The sequence below is a fragment of the Toxoplasma gondii genome, chromosome III, assembly GCF_000006565.2.
Source record: "Toxoplasma gondii ME49 chromosome III, whole genome shotgun sequence".
Classification (NCBI taxonomy): Eukaryota; Apicomplexa; class Conoidasida; order Eucoccidiorida; family Sarcocystidae; genus Toxoplasma; species Toxoplasma gondii.
The window spans coordinates 917,481-930,057 of NC_031470.1; the positions used below are offsets into that span (position 1 = coordinate 917,481).

The 12,577-nt window shown below is 52.8% G+C and overlaps 2 protein-coding genes across 2 annotated transcripts; both read right to left on the bottom strand.

Annotated features, from left to right (window-relative positions):
• Nucleotides 1-1,216: 1,216 nt before the first annotated feature.
• TGME49_253390 (hypothetical protein) lies at nt 1,217-1,870 on the bottom strand (the record flags this gene model as incomplete). The annotated part of the gene is made up of 1 exon (XM_002369355.2): nt 1,217-1,870. Exon 1 carries the CDS (start codon nt 1,532-1,534, stop codon nt 1,217-1,219), a length of 318 nt encoding a protein of 105 aa, XP_002369396.1. The 5' UTR covers nt 1,535-1,870.
• A 1,782-nt stretch (nt 1,871-3,652) lies between these two features.
• On the bottom strand, nt 3,653-12,563 carry TGME49_253400 (hypothetical protein). Its single transcript, XM_018781007.1, has 6 exons — nt 10,420-12,563; nt 8,882-9,388; nt 7,287-8,306; nt 6,689-6,833; nt 5,674-6,169; nt 3,653-5,114 (listed from the first exon to the last, which is right to left on the bottom strand). Exons 1-6 carry the CDS (start codon nt 11,024-11,026, stop codon nt 4,995-4,997), a joined length of 2,895 nt encoding a protein of 964 aa, XP_018638184.1. The 5' UTR covers nt 11,027-12,563; the 3' UTR covers nt 3,653-4,994.
• Between the last annotated feature and the right edge of the window lie 14 nt (nt 12,564-12,577).

The following is a 12,577-nucleotide window of genomic DNA, read 5'->3' on the forward strand; positions in this document are numbered from 1 at the left end:
ATAACTTCAACACAGACGGCATCTTGCTAGCGCTATGGCTCAGTCAACGTCCCGTTGGTAACGCCAAGCACAGGTTGCTGCGTTCAGTACCCCACCGGGAAACTAGCATTCTGACCCTTTGTGAGTTTTCTAGACAGCATGGACAGAGAAATCTTTATGCGTACGGACTCCCTCATTCTTGTCAGCTTGCAACCAGGGTGTCAAAGCTATAACCCACATATGGGGTTATGATGAAATCAGTCTCATTGTGAACGACATCGCTAATGACGGTGTTGTTAGTATGCTCTTGAGACGGAGTATACCTTACTGCGCATGTGCGGTTACTCTGGGACCTGGCTTACCGGCATTTAGAACCGTCAGGAAAGCGGGCCTGCTTTGACCAGCTGCCCTCTGAAGTTGAGGGGCATGGAGAGACTGCCGAGTCTGGCGATAGTTAGCGTCCTGCTGGCCCATGCAAACAATCCTACCTCCTGAAAGTTCGGAACACAAGATTCAAAATAGTCACATCTCTTGTCCAACGAGTGGCGTCCTCCAACGCATCCAACCTGGGGGCTGTCACCTGTCGAGCCACAGTCTACCGCCCCCCCCTTGAAGGACGTGCATGAGAGACGGATAGCAGGGTCTCTGGCAGATAATTCCGAGTGTTAAGAAAGAGGGGCAAACTGCAGTTCCAAAGGTGGTCAGTTTTTGGACCTGGCTGTCACAGATAACGTGAGGATACAACGTTTGGTTGCCGGTACCTCTGCAGTGATCATCACCTTCATGACCGGGTTCCTAAATGCTCTAGCAACATGTGGTGTTGTTTGTTACTGCAGTGCATACTATCCAGGATACGGGAGCAGGAAATAATGTTTGAATGCTCGAGTGAAGAAGGGCCGACCAAGTGTTCCTGTCTCATGTAACAAGATTATGGCCGGAGTAAGGCTCTCTCGCCTGTTATGTAATCCTGTGTCATTTTTTATATCTGAGTCTATCGTGCTGACGTGACTAAGTTTGCTGGAAAACCATGACCGCTACAACGACAAACAAGTGATCTACGGGCATAGTAGAAACTGCGCCTAGCCTGCACTCTGGACCTCGCTGAGCGCCAACAATTTCAGCAATGACCTTACGCCGAGCCAGCGTGCGAAACGAAACAACACCGGATAGTAGCAACGACGTGAACAGACATTTGATCGAAACTAGCTTTGATTTTGTTTATTTCCGGGGGAAGTGTTCACGCACCGAATTCGAGGAACTTGTCTAGAATGACCTCCCGAGGTTGAAGAATAACTGTGTTGAAGCCGTCGACCACGACGACTACATCTTGCAACTCGACTTCCTTGCAGAAATCAACAACTTTTTTCAGGCGCCAACCCGGCCCTCCGCAAGTTTCGCCCCATCCAAGCAGGGTCAGATGTGTGTCAAGAATTGCATCAGAGTAGAGCAGAGCCGTGGTGCACCCTTCGGATCTTGTGCAGACCGTGACCACATGGACTCTCGAGCTTTTTTGCCTGGAAGCCCAGGCTGAGGGAAGCGCCAGGGGGCCGCTCATAGTGCTGTCTTCGCAGACAGCATCTCTGTATGAAACACAGCCTTGAAGGTAAGGAGCTACTTCGCTCTGTGCAAGATACCAACTCTGGCAACTCGCAGAGAAGAACCGCTCTTCTGAGCTGAGGTTCTCCGTTGTGCTGAGACGTTGGATGGGCCCTTTTCCGGCTCGTGTCTCTCTCTCTCTGCCGTTTGAGGTTTGCCGTACGGTGGTTGTCTCGTGTACGTTAAGCTGTAGTAAGGAAGAGAATGCCGAAGTTAAATTGCCTTCTTTTGTGAGCTTTCGGCTGAAAGAGCCGAGGACAGCGGACGAAAGTGTGAACAGTGCCCGCGGCGCGAGGGGTGAAGCATACAAAATGTTGAAAGACTTGGCAATGTGGTTCGGTTTCGCAGCTTGGCAACAGATTTGTTGCCTGGACGCAGAAGACTATTGTTCCTCGACGCGAAAAAAATCCGGAGCCGATGTGGGTCCGTGTGTTAAGCTTCCGTTCTGGTTGAGTTTTCTTTTACGTCACGGTCTGGCTACGATGACTTATGACGCGGTGGAGCGGCAGTTCCACAACTGTACTGCCACTAGACCGAAGCGGGAACGGAACAGCATTTTTCCTGTGAGGCGATTTCGAGGCCTCGCCTCTTAATTGGTAGAGCTTAACGTGCTAGCTCAAAAAAATTTGTTATTTATAGAAACGCGGGCAAGGGAGTTGAGCTAACGGAGCAACACGTTGTTCAGGACAAGATTTTAGCATCAGAGATAATCCCAGTCTAAGGAGGAAGATGTCTATCCATTTACAACCTTGTTTTAACGGATCAAACATGAAACGACCGAAGGATCTTTTGCGAGACTGCCCTTATGTCAAGCTGATGGAGTTCAAGCAGCCCGTGGCGGGGCAAGGCGTCCACTTGAGCACTGCATGCTCCATCTGGCCATGAGAAATCTGTTCTACAACGATGATCTTGTTCGGAAATCACAGTCAGGGTGGAGGTCCCGATGTAAACAATGCCAAAACATATATCCAGCGGGAGCGCATGCATTTCCCACAGATCCGCATGTGACGTTTCTTCAGCTTGGCTCTCTTCCAGCACCGCGAACAGGTCCACACCAGAACTGTGGCTTCAAGACTCCAGGTGCGTCGAGAGAGCACCGCAATTAAAATACACCTAGAGCCCGTAATCTCCTGGGTAGAGTTCAATATTCGGAAGTTGCTAGCGGGAGTTTTATCGAGCCCTCACGCTTTAGAACACTCTGCAGGGTGCTTGCTGAGACGTCATTCCTACCTCCAGTTTCTCTAGGCTGATCTAATAATACTACGCAAAGACGATGCGTGATGCATAGTGTACACAGATCTCCTGTTTCAGATAAACTCACAATCACATAATGCTCGTTCTGCCAAAACGCTCAAAGGCACGATAATTCGACAGAAACAGACACTGGGTGAGTCACCGGTAGCATGAATATGTCGTCAACCATCTTACAAGCACCTTAACGACCAAAACGACAGTTACCTACTGCCGTCCAGATACCACTTTGATGTCAGTGCTGGGTTTATTAGATTCGTTTCCAAAGGAGCTTAGAGCGCCTATGGTTGTCTCGATTTGACACGCGACCACTACATAATTAGGCAACACGCCAGCAATTTTCCCGACAGACAATGCAATGTTGCGCAACAGCTTGCCTGACCTCACTTCCGAAAATCATTTTTGAATTGCTTCCGTGGTGGTGGAAAAGTGAAGCGTCGGTAGCAATAAAAGATCCGGCTTCATGCAGAGATCCGTATGCCTGTTTCGAAGAGTAGGCCTCATGGAACGGCCCCATCATGTCCCTATCGTCTTAGTCCCCATGCAAAACACTGCTGGCCCTTCCCATCTCCTTTTTGTCACGTCACCAACGAAAAGCGCAAACCGGCGACTGTGATGCATATGGTGTGTTTGCCTTCCTGAGCATCCGCTGAAAATGCGAAACACACGTTCAGTCGTACGTTGCTATCGCTGCCAGAACAGGGTCTCGTAAAGCATCAGTACTGACGCTTATTGAATGCATGCATGCGAACTGAAACAGCCTCCGCTGTGTTGATTTATGCAACTCAACCGCTGCACCGGACGTGTGGAGAAAGTGTTATTGTCCTCGCTCTAGCACACCATGTACAGCAGTTTGCGAACACGCAAGAGCTTTTGCAAGTTTCCACCAGCGTCCTTCACTGCACGATTACTTGCTTTACACTCGAACGACATAGCTGAAGAGGCCGGTTCTCCATTTCAGAAGGGATGAATCATGAAGCCAAGGAAATATTCCAAGTCTCTCGTCGGTTTCGGAACGCTCCAAAACCCACAGCACACACTGACAGACAGCACTGCGACCGCGCAACGGCACCAATTGTACGAGGCCACCATCTTTGACCCAACGTTGTTCCATACCTCAAAACAAACCGTGACGAAGACTACCCGCATACATGCCTAAAACCCCCACGTGTGAGTCGGGATGTTTAAATGAGAGTCCCATGAGCGACGTGAACAAATTCTTTTCACGGACAAACATAGGACGAAGCTCTCCTTATCACTCCGTTCACAAAAAATCGATAATCCGTCGTCCGCGGCAACGACGTGAAACCAACTCTACAGACAGGCAATAGGTGTTTGTTCTAAACGCGATATTCTACTCCAGCCACAAAGGCAGATGCCCTGCCAAGTGTCACAGCTTCCGCGCGCTGTGAGCCTGAAGCACGGAAGCCTTGGTACGCACTAGGGCATTCTTTCAGGCATCAATCACGTCACGTTGAGTGGTGTTCAGATCCATATTTTCGCTGTCTTCGCAATCAGTCGGCTACAAGCACCGCTCGGCTGAACGCCAACTTCATTCGTCCATGAGATGCCACCAGAGACCTTGGCACTATCTACTGCGAACACCCTGTGCGTATTGCACCGGATGTGTTTTTTGGCCGATATACGTGCCTCCCATTTATCAACAGGCTCCTTAAAAAAACAATGAAGCTTGACAATCTTCACAGTCGCAAACGTTGGTAACCTATCTCTCACACAGTATTATGGTTGCCTAAAACACCTTGTCGCCTGCTTTACACCGTGCATGCGCGGAGCCAACATAAATGTTTGGCTTTGACAGCCCGTCAGGCCGCGTGGCTCGTAAAGCGGCCACGACTTCTCACAGCGAAGTTTAGGGACAATACACAGATAACTTCACTTGCCCTTCAGAACCTTCGTGACGGGATTCCTTCCGCAAAAACGCATCGACCACTGCTGATGGCCCGGTGGCCCTAGTCGCCTCCCTTCTAGAGGCTTCAGTGAAACTCCCGACCGATGGCTGGCTGCAGAGAAGAGTTAGCATCTCCTTCATCGCGTTTAGCTATCGTCAAAGCCTCCACTCTTGGCAACAAAATACTTCACAGACCGACGAGCTGTCGACACAGACGCTATTCGCCATATGGCAGCTGAACTTGCGCACGGGAGGTGTTCTAGAGTTCGTCGTGGTACACAGCAAATCGCTCCTTCTCTAGTTGCAAAAGTTGTTCGCGGGGACACAGCAGCGGCGTTTCGAGGAGTATGGAGTAGCGACACATCGCCGGCTCTTGGACCTGCAGAAACACGTGAAAGAAGAGATACACCAGTGGATGAAGAAGAAAATCCGCTTTTCACAATCGAGCGTGACGCGTATGTCCAAGCAGGACGTGCCCCCATGTGAATCACCTCTAAAATCCACATCTGAGAGACAAAGAGGTTTTTGTATAACTCCTGTCACGGCCAGACCACACGCCAGAAACTCCAAGGATCCTTCTGGTCGGGGTCACTGCAAACGAGCTTCTCCCTCTAATTCCATATACTTTCTTCATGGGCAGACGCCTCTTTTATGAGTAGCCATTGTTTCTCTTCCGTCAAAGAGGGTCCCCCTACGTGTCCTTTCCCCATTTTTTCTCTCCGTATCTCTCCTGCCTCAGAAACCAAGCACATACCATAACGTACATACTCATCTAAATGTCTACAGGCATCGAGAGAGCTCTGCGCCTATCTACCCAGTTGGGTGTCTGCAAACCAGCTAACGTTAGCCCCATCCGGCAAAACATCACACGCGCCCATCGTCTTTGTCCTTCTGCCTCCTCTCCTCTGTGCTCCCTCCAACCGTGGTAAGAAACGCACCTGCACCACGAACAACTCGGGTCCGCAGTGAATGAGGATTTCTGTTTCGCGGCGACTGTCGTTGGGACACGCATCGCCATCAGCGAAGAACATGGAGAAGCAGAACTCGGGGTCTCCGCCTTGCGGGAAGACAGCGTCTTCTTCCTCGGACTCGTCTTCGAGGCGGAAGGCGAAGCCAGTGGTAGGATCTGTCGGAATCGCGACATCCTTGCTCTGTTCGGTCCAGGCCCTCAGCTTTTCTCGGGTACCTCGCCCCAGCAGTTTGCCCGTTGCCGCCGCATTGCCCTTGGGGCACTTCACAACTTCTAAGGAGCGGAACGTCCCCAGGGCAAACATCGGCTCACCTGGCGAGCCTCCGGTAAATTGCGAAGCGTCTTTCGGCGTCTCCCCATCCACGTGCGTAGCGTTCTGGTACGCCAACAACGCCTCGCGAGCGCGGTGGCTCCGGTGAAAAAACTGTCTCACCCGGTCAAAAAGACAAATCTGGAAGTCGAAACTGCGACGTGCAGAGGTGCAAACAGGAAATCACAGACGCATTTGGCCAAAACAGAGAGCAGGTCAGGGCCGCCGGTCAGCGGGCCCTACTCGACAACACAACATTTCCTAAATCCCCAGAAGACAGGCTTTTAGAAAAACATCCACTGTGAGACATGTGGATGCCTGCCTACCAGAAATGTATTCAAATGCTCACAAAACAGGCATATACAAATAAATGCTCCAGTGATCGCGAACACGAGTACTTTGCATTCAGCGCACCTCGTTACAACTCTAGAAGGGACAGAATTACCAAACAAAGGTGAACAACAATCCAAACCTAATTAGGTATCTCACGGGAGATCAACGATGTCACAACAAATTGCGCAACCCAAATAACATATATATATATATATATATATATTATGCTTATGTATGAGTCTAAATACATATGTAAGTGTAGTGAAGTGGAGGGTGTGCAGCGTTTTGAGTCTGCACGAACGGGTTTTCGTGAGCATAGGCGACACAAAGGTTTTCGTACCGTCTACGGGAGTCGGACGTGAAGAGACAGACCGAGTAGAGGGGCGCAAGAATGGCGTTGACGCCTTCCAAGTTCTTCATCTGCTTTTCCAGTTTGGCCTTCTTCTGCTTCAACTCCTCGAGCGACCGCTGAAGCGCTCCCAAGCCTAGAGACCGCAAACACGCCGGCGAGCATGCCCATAAAAGTGAGGACTCGCAGAATAGTTTCCTAGCCCTGCAGCCCATGCACGGTCTCCAGCGAAAACGACAGTACCCTTCAGCGCCCGTGACAGCACTCTTACAAACTCGAACACATCAAACTCATCGACCACGTCCCGACTCCTCAGTGTGTTCCCCAACATCCACCACCGGTGAGCTGCTTCTCCCACTCCCTTCCCTGGCCCTCTCCCTCCAAAAACCCCCACAGAGACGATCGCCCTCTCCGCCATTCTAAACGGGATTCTCGCCAGCCGCATTCGTGCCAACATTTCCCCCCCTACCCCAAACCGCCACCCCCCAACTCGACCAGAAGGCACTTTCACTCGAGTCACGTACCCCGCTGTTTACTTTCCGTAGCTCCGACGGGTTTTTCTATTTATTTGTGAACTCCTTTTTCTCACTTTTTTTCTGCGGAGTGGGACCGACACCGACCCAGGCCAGGCCGCGCTGAAGCGCTCGGGCGCCCTGCTGAGCGAGCTGCTTCACACCATCCCAGACGTGCGTCCAACCGCCGCCGCGGGTTGAGGGGGCTTCGTCTTCGTCAGGGCCGGCGCCGCGGCTCTGCTGTTCCAGATACGCTTCCAACGCAGCGCGACGAGACGCCTCGGCCTTCGCCGCCACTGCAGCTGCGCGCCGCTCCTCCGGGCTCTGGACTCGAGCATCGGGACCTCCATCCTCTGCCTGGCCTGCCTTCGCCGGCTCTCTGCCCTCCGCATGAAGCTCGTACTGGAGACGAGGCGGCGGAAACAGGGCGACCTTGTCTGGTCTGCTGAACGCAGTCGGCGGCCCCGACAGCTGAGCGCCGACCATCGCGCTCAGCTCCTCGTCTGGTGCCTCGATGCCTGCCTCATCCCTAGACGTGTCCTCTCCCTCTCCGCCCTCTCCCCCATGCCCCAACACGTCCTGGACGACTTTTTGGCACCAGAGATGGAGTTGCTCTTCCTCGGCCTCTGCCGCGACTTCCTCGGCCTTTTGCGCCTGTCCCACTGCGCCCTTGTGCGCCGCGAGGATCTCCCTTTTCACAGCTCGATGGAGGGCGGCGTTGTGGTGAAGGGACCCCGCGGGATCCGGGCGTTGGGCGCCGCGTTGGCGGGCCTCTCGGGTCATCCAGGAGCAGTCCAGAGCTCGCTGGAGACGGGAAACCTCCGCCTCGAGCTGTGCTTTTTCGCTCGCGCGCTGCTGTACCACTCGGCGCATCTGTTCCGTCTGCGCGGCGGTTTGCGCGCGAGCCACGGCGAGGCGCCTCAGCTTGGCCTTCACTTCCGCTTCCCACTCCGCCTTCTCCTCGGCGCACCGGTTCGGGCACGCGGAGAGTTTCGGGGTCTCTCTAAAGGGAAACTCGGGAGAGAAGGGTCGGAAGGCGACCGCCGAAACCCGAAGCAAGGATACGTCAGGGGCTTCGTCTGCGCCGTCGCAGCAGTCTGGGGACCAGCAGCAAAGAACGAAAAGCGAGGGAAGGTCGGAGAAGAGGAGACGACACTCGAAGAAAGAAAGAGCGAAAGGACAAGGATGGCAAGTAGACGAATGAGAAAGTGGATGGCAGAAAGAAATGAGGAAGAGCGGGACGGGAAGATGGAGAAACAAAGGTGGGGAGGGGAAGAGAAGAAACGAGCAGAGTCGGGTACACCGAATGACAGCAAAGAGCGAACGTCCGTTCGCCCTTCCCCTTCTGGCATGCACTTTTCTTTCTACTATGCAGTCTCCTCAAAAAGTCTCTGAAATTCGTGTACAGCCTTTTCTCGTCCTTCGCCTCCTTCGAATCTACAGAGACAAAAGTGCACAGTCGCTTCTGACACCTCGCTCATGCTCACCTTGAAGAACGCGAACAAGTGTGCTCCACCCGGGTGCCCACTACAGTCACCTGTCCGTTTCTCGTCGCTCGGCACTGGGGCTCTTTCTGTCCTCTGTTCTCTCTCACGAATCCATGAGTCTATTCCCGCCACCTCACTTCTTTGCGGGGCGCTCAAAACTTGAAGGAATCGCGAGTTGCTCTTACCGCAGACTCCGTCGTGCACTTTCATGGGCGAGATCACCCGAGGCTTCCCCCAGTCGCCTTCGCCCTCTCGGCCCGACGAGCAGAAGAAGCCAGCAGCTCCCTTGAGCTTCCCGAACACTTTATGGTCGCACCCCCCCGCAGGACCACAGACGTTTTGCGCGCTTGCAGCTTGTTCTTTCTCGAGCGTTGCCTCGGCTTTCTGCGTCGCTCCAGAAGCGCTCGCCTCTCCGCCACGAGAGTGGAGGAACGTGTGGAGAGCGGCGCGCAGCCGCTCTGCCGCAGCTGTATGTACAGGGGCCACGCCGCTGCAGGCGTCCGTTCCGGGTTCGTCGAAGCCGTCGTCTCGACAGTCGCAGAAATTGTCGTTCAGCATTCCCCAGGGAATCAACAGACCTGAAGAGGGGCACTTGAAGAAAGCCGTTCCAGCCCCGTGCCGCCGCAGCTGCTCCGATGGATACAGAAAACTCGAAGAATCCGACGAAAACTGTGGTGTATACGCAGCTGCGACTGCAGGGAAGTAAGAAAAAGAGAAGGGCAGCGTCTCACTACACAACGTTGTACCAAGGAGGACGCCAGAAAAAAACCTGATTTTCTTTGCTGCATTAGCAAACGGTGTTCTCTGGGTTCCATTTCTGCAACGATTGGCCGATGAGCTATGATCTTGTGACATATATATATATATATATATATATATATATATATATATATATTAAACCCTGGATACATATATATATATATATATATACATGTATATATATATATATATTAAACCCTGGATACTCAGAAAGGAGTTTATCCCAATGGTAGGCCATATCCGAAGAAGGCAGGCCCTCGGAAGGGCAAAGCAGAGACACATGTCTCTTTTTGGATGTGTATTTGATTCTGGGAGAGACACACCGAAGAGCGGTAGACGGAGAGAAATAAGAGAAATGTATGGATGATGCAGGATGAGAGAACGAAGCGACACACGGGGAGCCAGCAGCGGGTGAGAGCGAAAAGAAACGCGAGAAAGGGAACGAGAACTGGAAGTCATAGAACGCGAGAGGTGTCCGCAAAGGGAGAGCGAAGCTTGCGAGTCACGAGTCGGACGACTGTCGAAGGCACACTGGCATGCGAAAAGAAAAGGCACAAAGAGGGGACACGCAGTCGACGGTGGAGGCAGAAGGGAAGAGAAACTGGAGAAGGAACGAGAGCGAAGAGAAACAAAGGAAACGCAATGAACTCGAAAGAGCCTATCGCAGCAGCGAGTAGAACCAAGTGACACAGAAAAAACAGAGAAAGTATACTGAAGAAAAGTGATGAAAGAGAGACGAGACAGGAAAGAAGAAAGCCGCAAAAATGCCGGAAATAGAGCAGTTCTCGGGAACGGGTCAAGGCATAGATAAAGAAAAACAATGAAGACATAAGAAATCCCAATAGAGAGAAACACGTGTGAGAGCTCCTGCAAATCGGAATTTCTGGACACACACCGCAGGCTCCTTTATTCTCGCCTCGCCACGTTCACCCCCCTGGAAAAAAGTGGACGACCGTTCACTTACATCGTGGATTCACCCCTTTCGGAAGAGCATACGCCTCCTCAGCGTCGATGCCTTTTCGTCCTCTTCCGCCTGCTTCCTCTTCTCTCTCAACCGCTTTAGCTCCCGCCGTCTGCGGTGTGTTCGGCGTCTCCGTCCCTCCGTGCCTGGCCCTCTCCACATGCTCTGGTTCCTCTCTCTGCATGCGGCCCTTCTGTCTGCCCTTCCGCGCACCTTGCGTCTTCTCGCCCTCACCACTGTTCTCAAATGTCTCTACACCTGGAGAGAGCTTCGCGCTCTGCGTCTGGCGAGCTGTGGCAGCCGCAGCATCAGGCAGGCGGGGAGACGAGGGCGGCGCTGAAGAGGTTGAAGAGGCAAGCGTCTCCGAAGTTTCCCCGAGGGGTTCTTTCCCTCTCTGCTGCTCCGCCTCCGTATGTGAACTGACAGCCGCGGAACGCGAAGGGTCCTCCGACATTGACAGAGCTGGCGCAGCTGATTCGGTCTCTCTCGAGCAGAAAAAGCCAAGATACAGCGAGAGAAGCAGCAGGCGCGAGAGCGACGAACGACCCCAAGCAACGCCTGGTTCCCTTCGTGGGAGGCGGAGTGTCGAGGGGAGAGAAGAATTCGTCATCGTCTACAAGAGGCCGGTCGAGCGAGAAAACCAACTTGAGCAGACGAAGAAACGCGAAAAAAGATCGCTATTTAATGAGGAGGTACAGAAGACACTCATGCAGCACGGCACGTGAAGAGGAGTTGGAGCCACGCCGAAGAGAAAACACGACAGAGAAAGCACACACTGCGGCTTCTGGTCTATCTTCACGTGTATTCCAGCGGCCAATGTGGGGTAACGCAAACGCATGAAGAAGACCGAGAAGTGAAGGATGGAAGAAAACGCAAAAGACGCAGAAGCGCACACCGAAACACAAAGGTCGATTGAAGCGAGTTGCGCGCTTCGTGGGTCTCGGCGCAAAAGTCCTTCCTCAAAAGTCTTTTAAACAACCAACTCTGCTCTCACTGTTGCCTTCGAATATTCTGGCCAATCCCCAGGGAAGCTCAATTTGCTAACTCGACCGTTAGGAGCTGCGCAAGACGCTGCCGAGACAGAACAGCCACGCGAAATGGGGCAGGCGCTGAGGCCAGGAAGTGGTAGCTGAGTGTGAGAATGTCTCACGGTATCTCTGAGAAGAGAAAAAAACGTCACAAAAACAAGTGCCCCGTGCAGGACGCATCTTGGCTGTGTCCGGACCCTCCCATTGAACACGGTGACCCTTAGCTCGTTTGACAGAGGAAGAAAGACCCGGTTTCGTTCGATTTCCTCTCCAAGATTTATGCTGCCGTCCGAAATCGACACACACACACACAGAGGCAACTCCTCTTTTAGGTACCTTTCGCTGCGGCGGACTCGCCTCCTGGCAAGATCTTTTGAGGGTAGCGCCCGGCGGAACACCCCGCGGCTGGAAAAATGCACATCATCTGGTGCAAAGGGCGCACAGCGACAGACGTTCTCGTGCCTTCGAGCACGAGGCGGCGAGTAAAGCTAAATGCGGGAAAATGGGGGGAATGAACGGGTTCTCGGAACTTCAGCCCACCCTCCCCGGGCTACAGTCGCTGTCTCAACATAATGTGAAACACACGGAAATCCGCCTGTTTAAATAGAGAGCAACGGGATGCGACCCCTCGATATTTAGACCGCCGAGATACTACAAGTGGAACGGAGAAACCAGGCGTACATACACCGCGGGCACCAGGACGTTCACGTGGAACCGCCCGCCGAAGTCACTTTTCTCTCGGATGTGCAGGAAACGCTCTCCACTTTGTTACGCGGTGCTTTCTTGAAGAAGAGAACCAAAAGATGTAACTACAGCGAGTCGATGTTGAGGAAATCGACTCGCGACGGAAATCGGCATGGAACGGGAGACGCGCTTGCCGCTAGTTTTTGAAACCCTGTAAGGACGCGGAGGTTTGCCCACTTGGAAATTAACGCTGTTCACCGCGCTGCGCTGTTTGTGACCAGTGTGTGTCCGTCGAGAATCGATTTTTGATGCGAATTTGCGAAACGGCACGCCAAGCAAAACTCTAGATCCTCGCTAGCAGTGTTGGTTTCCCCCTGTGATGAAGAAGTAACCCAAGGGGAAAACGGAAAGCTGTATGTAATCTGTTTCGGCGCGGCAGACGACCCAGC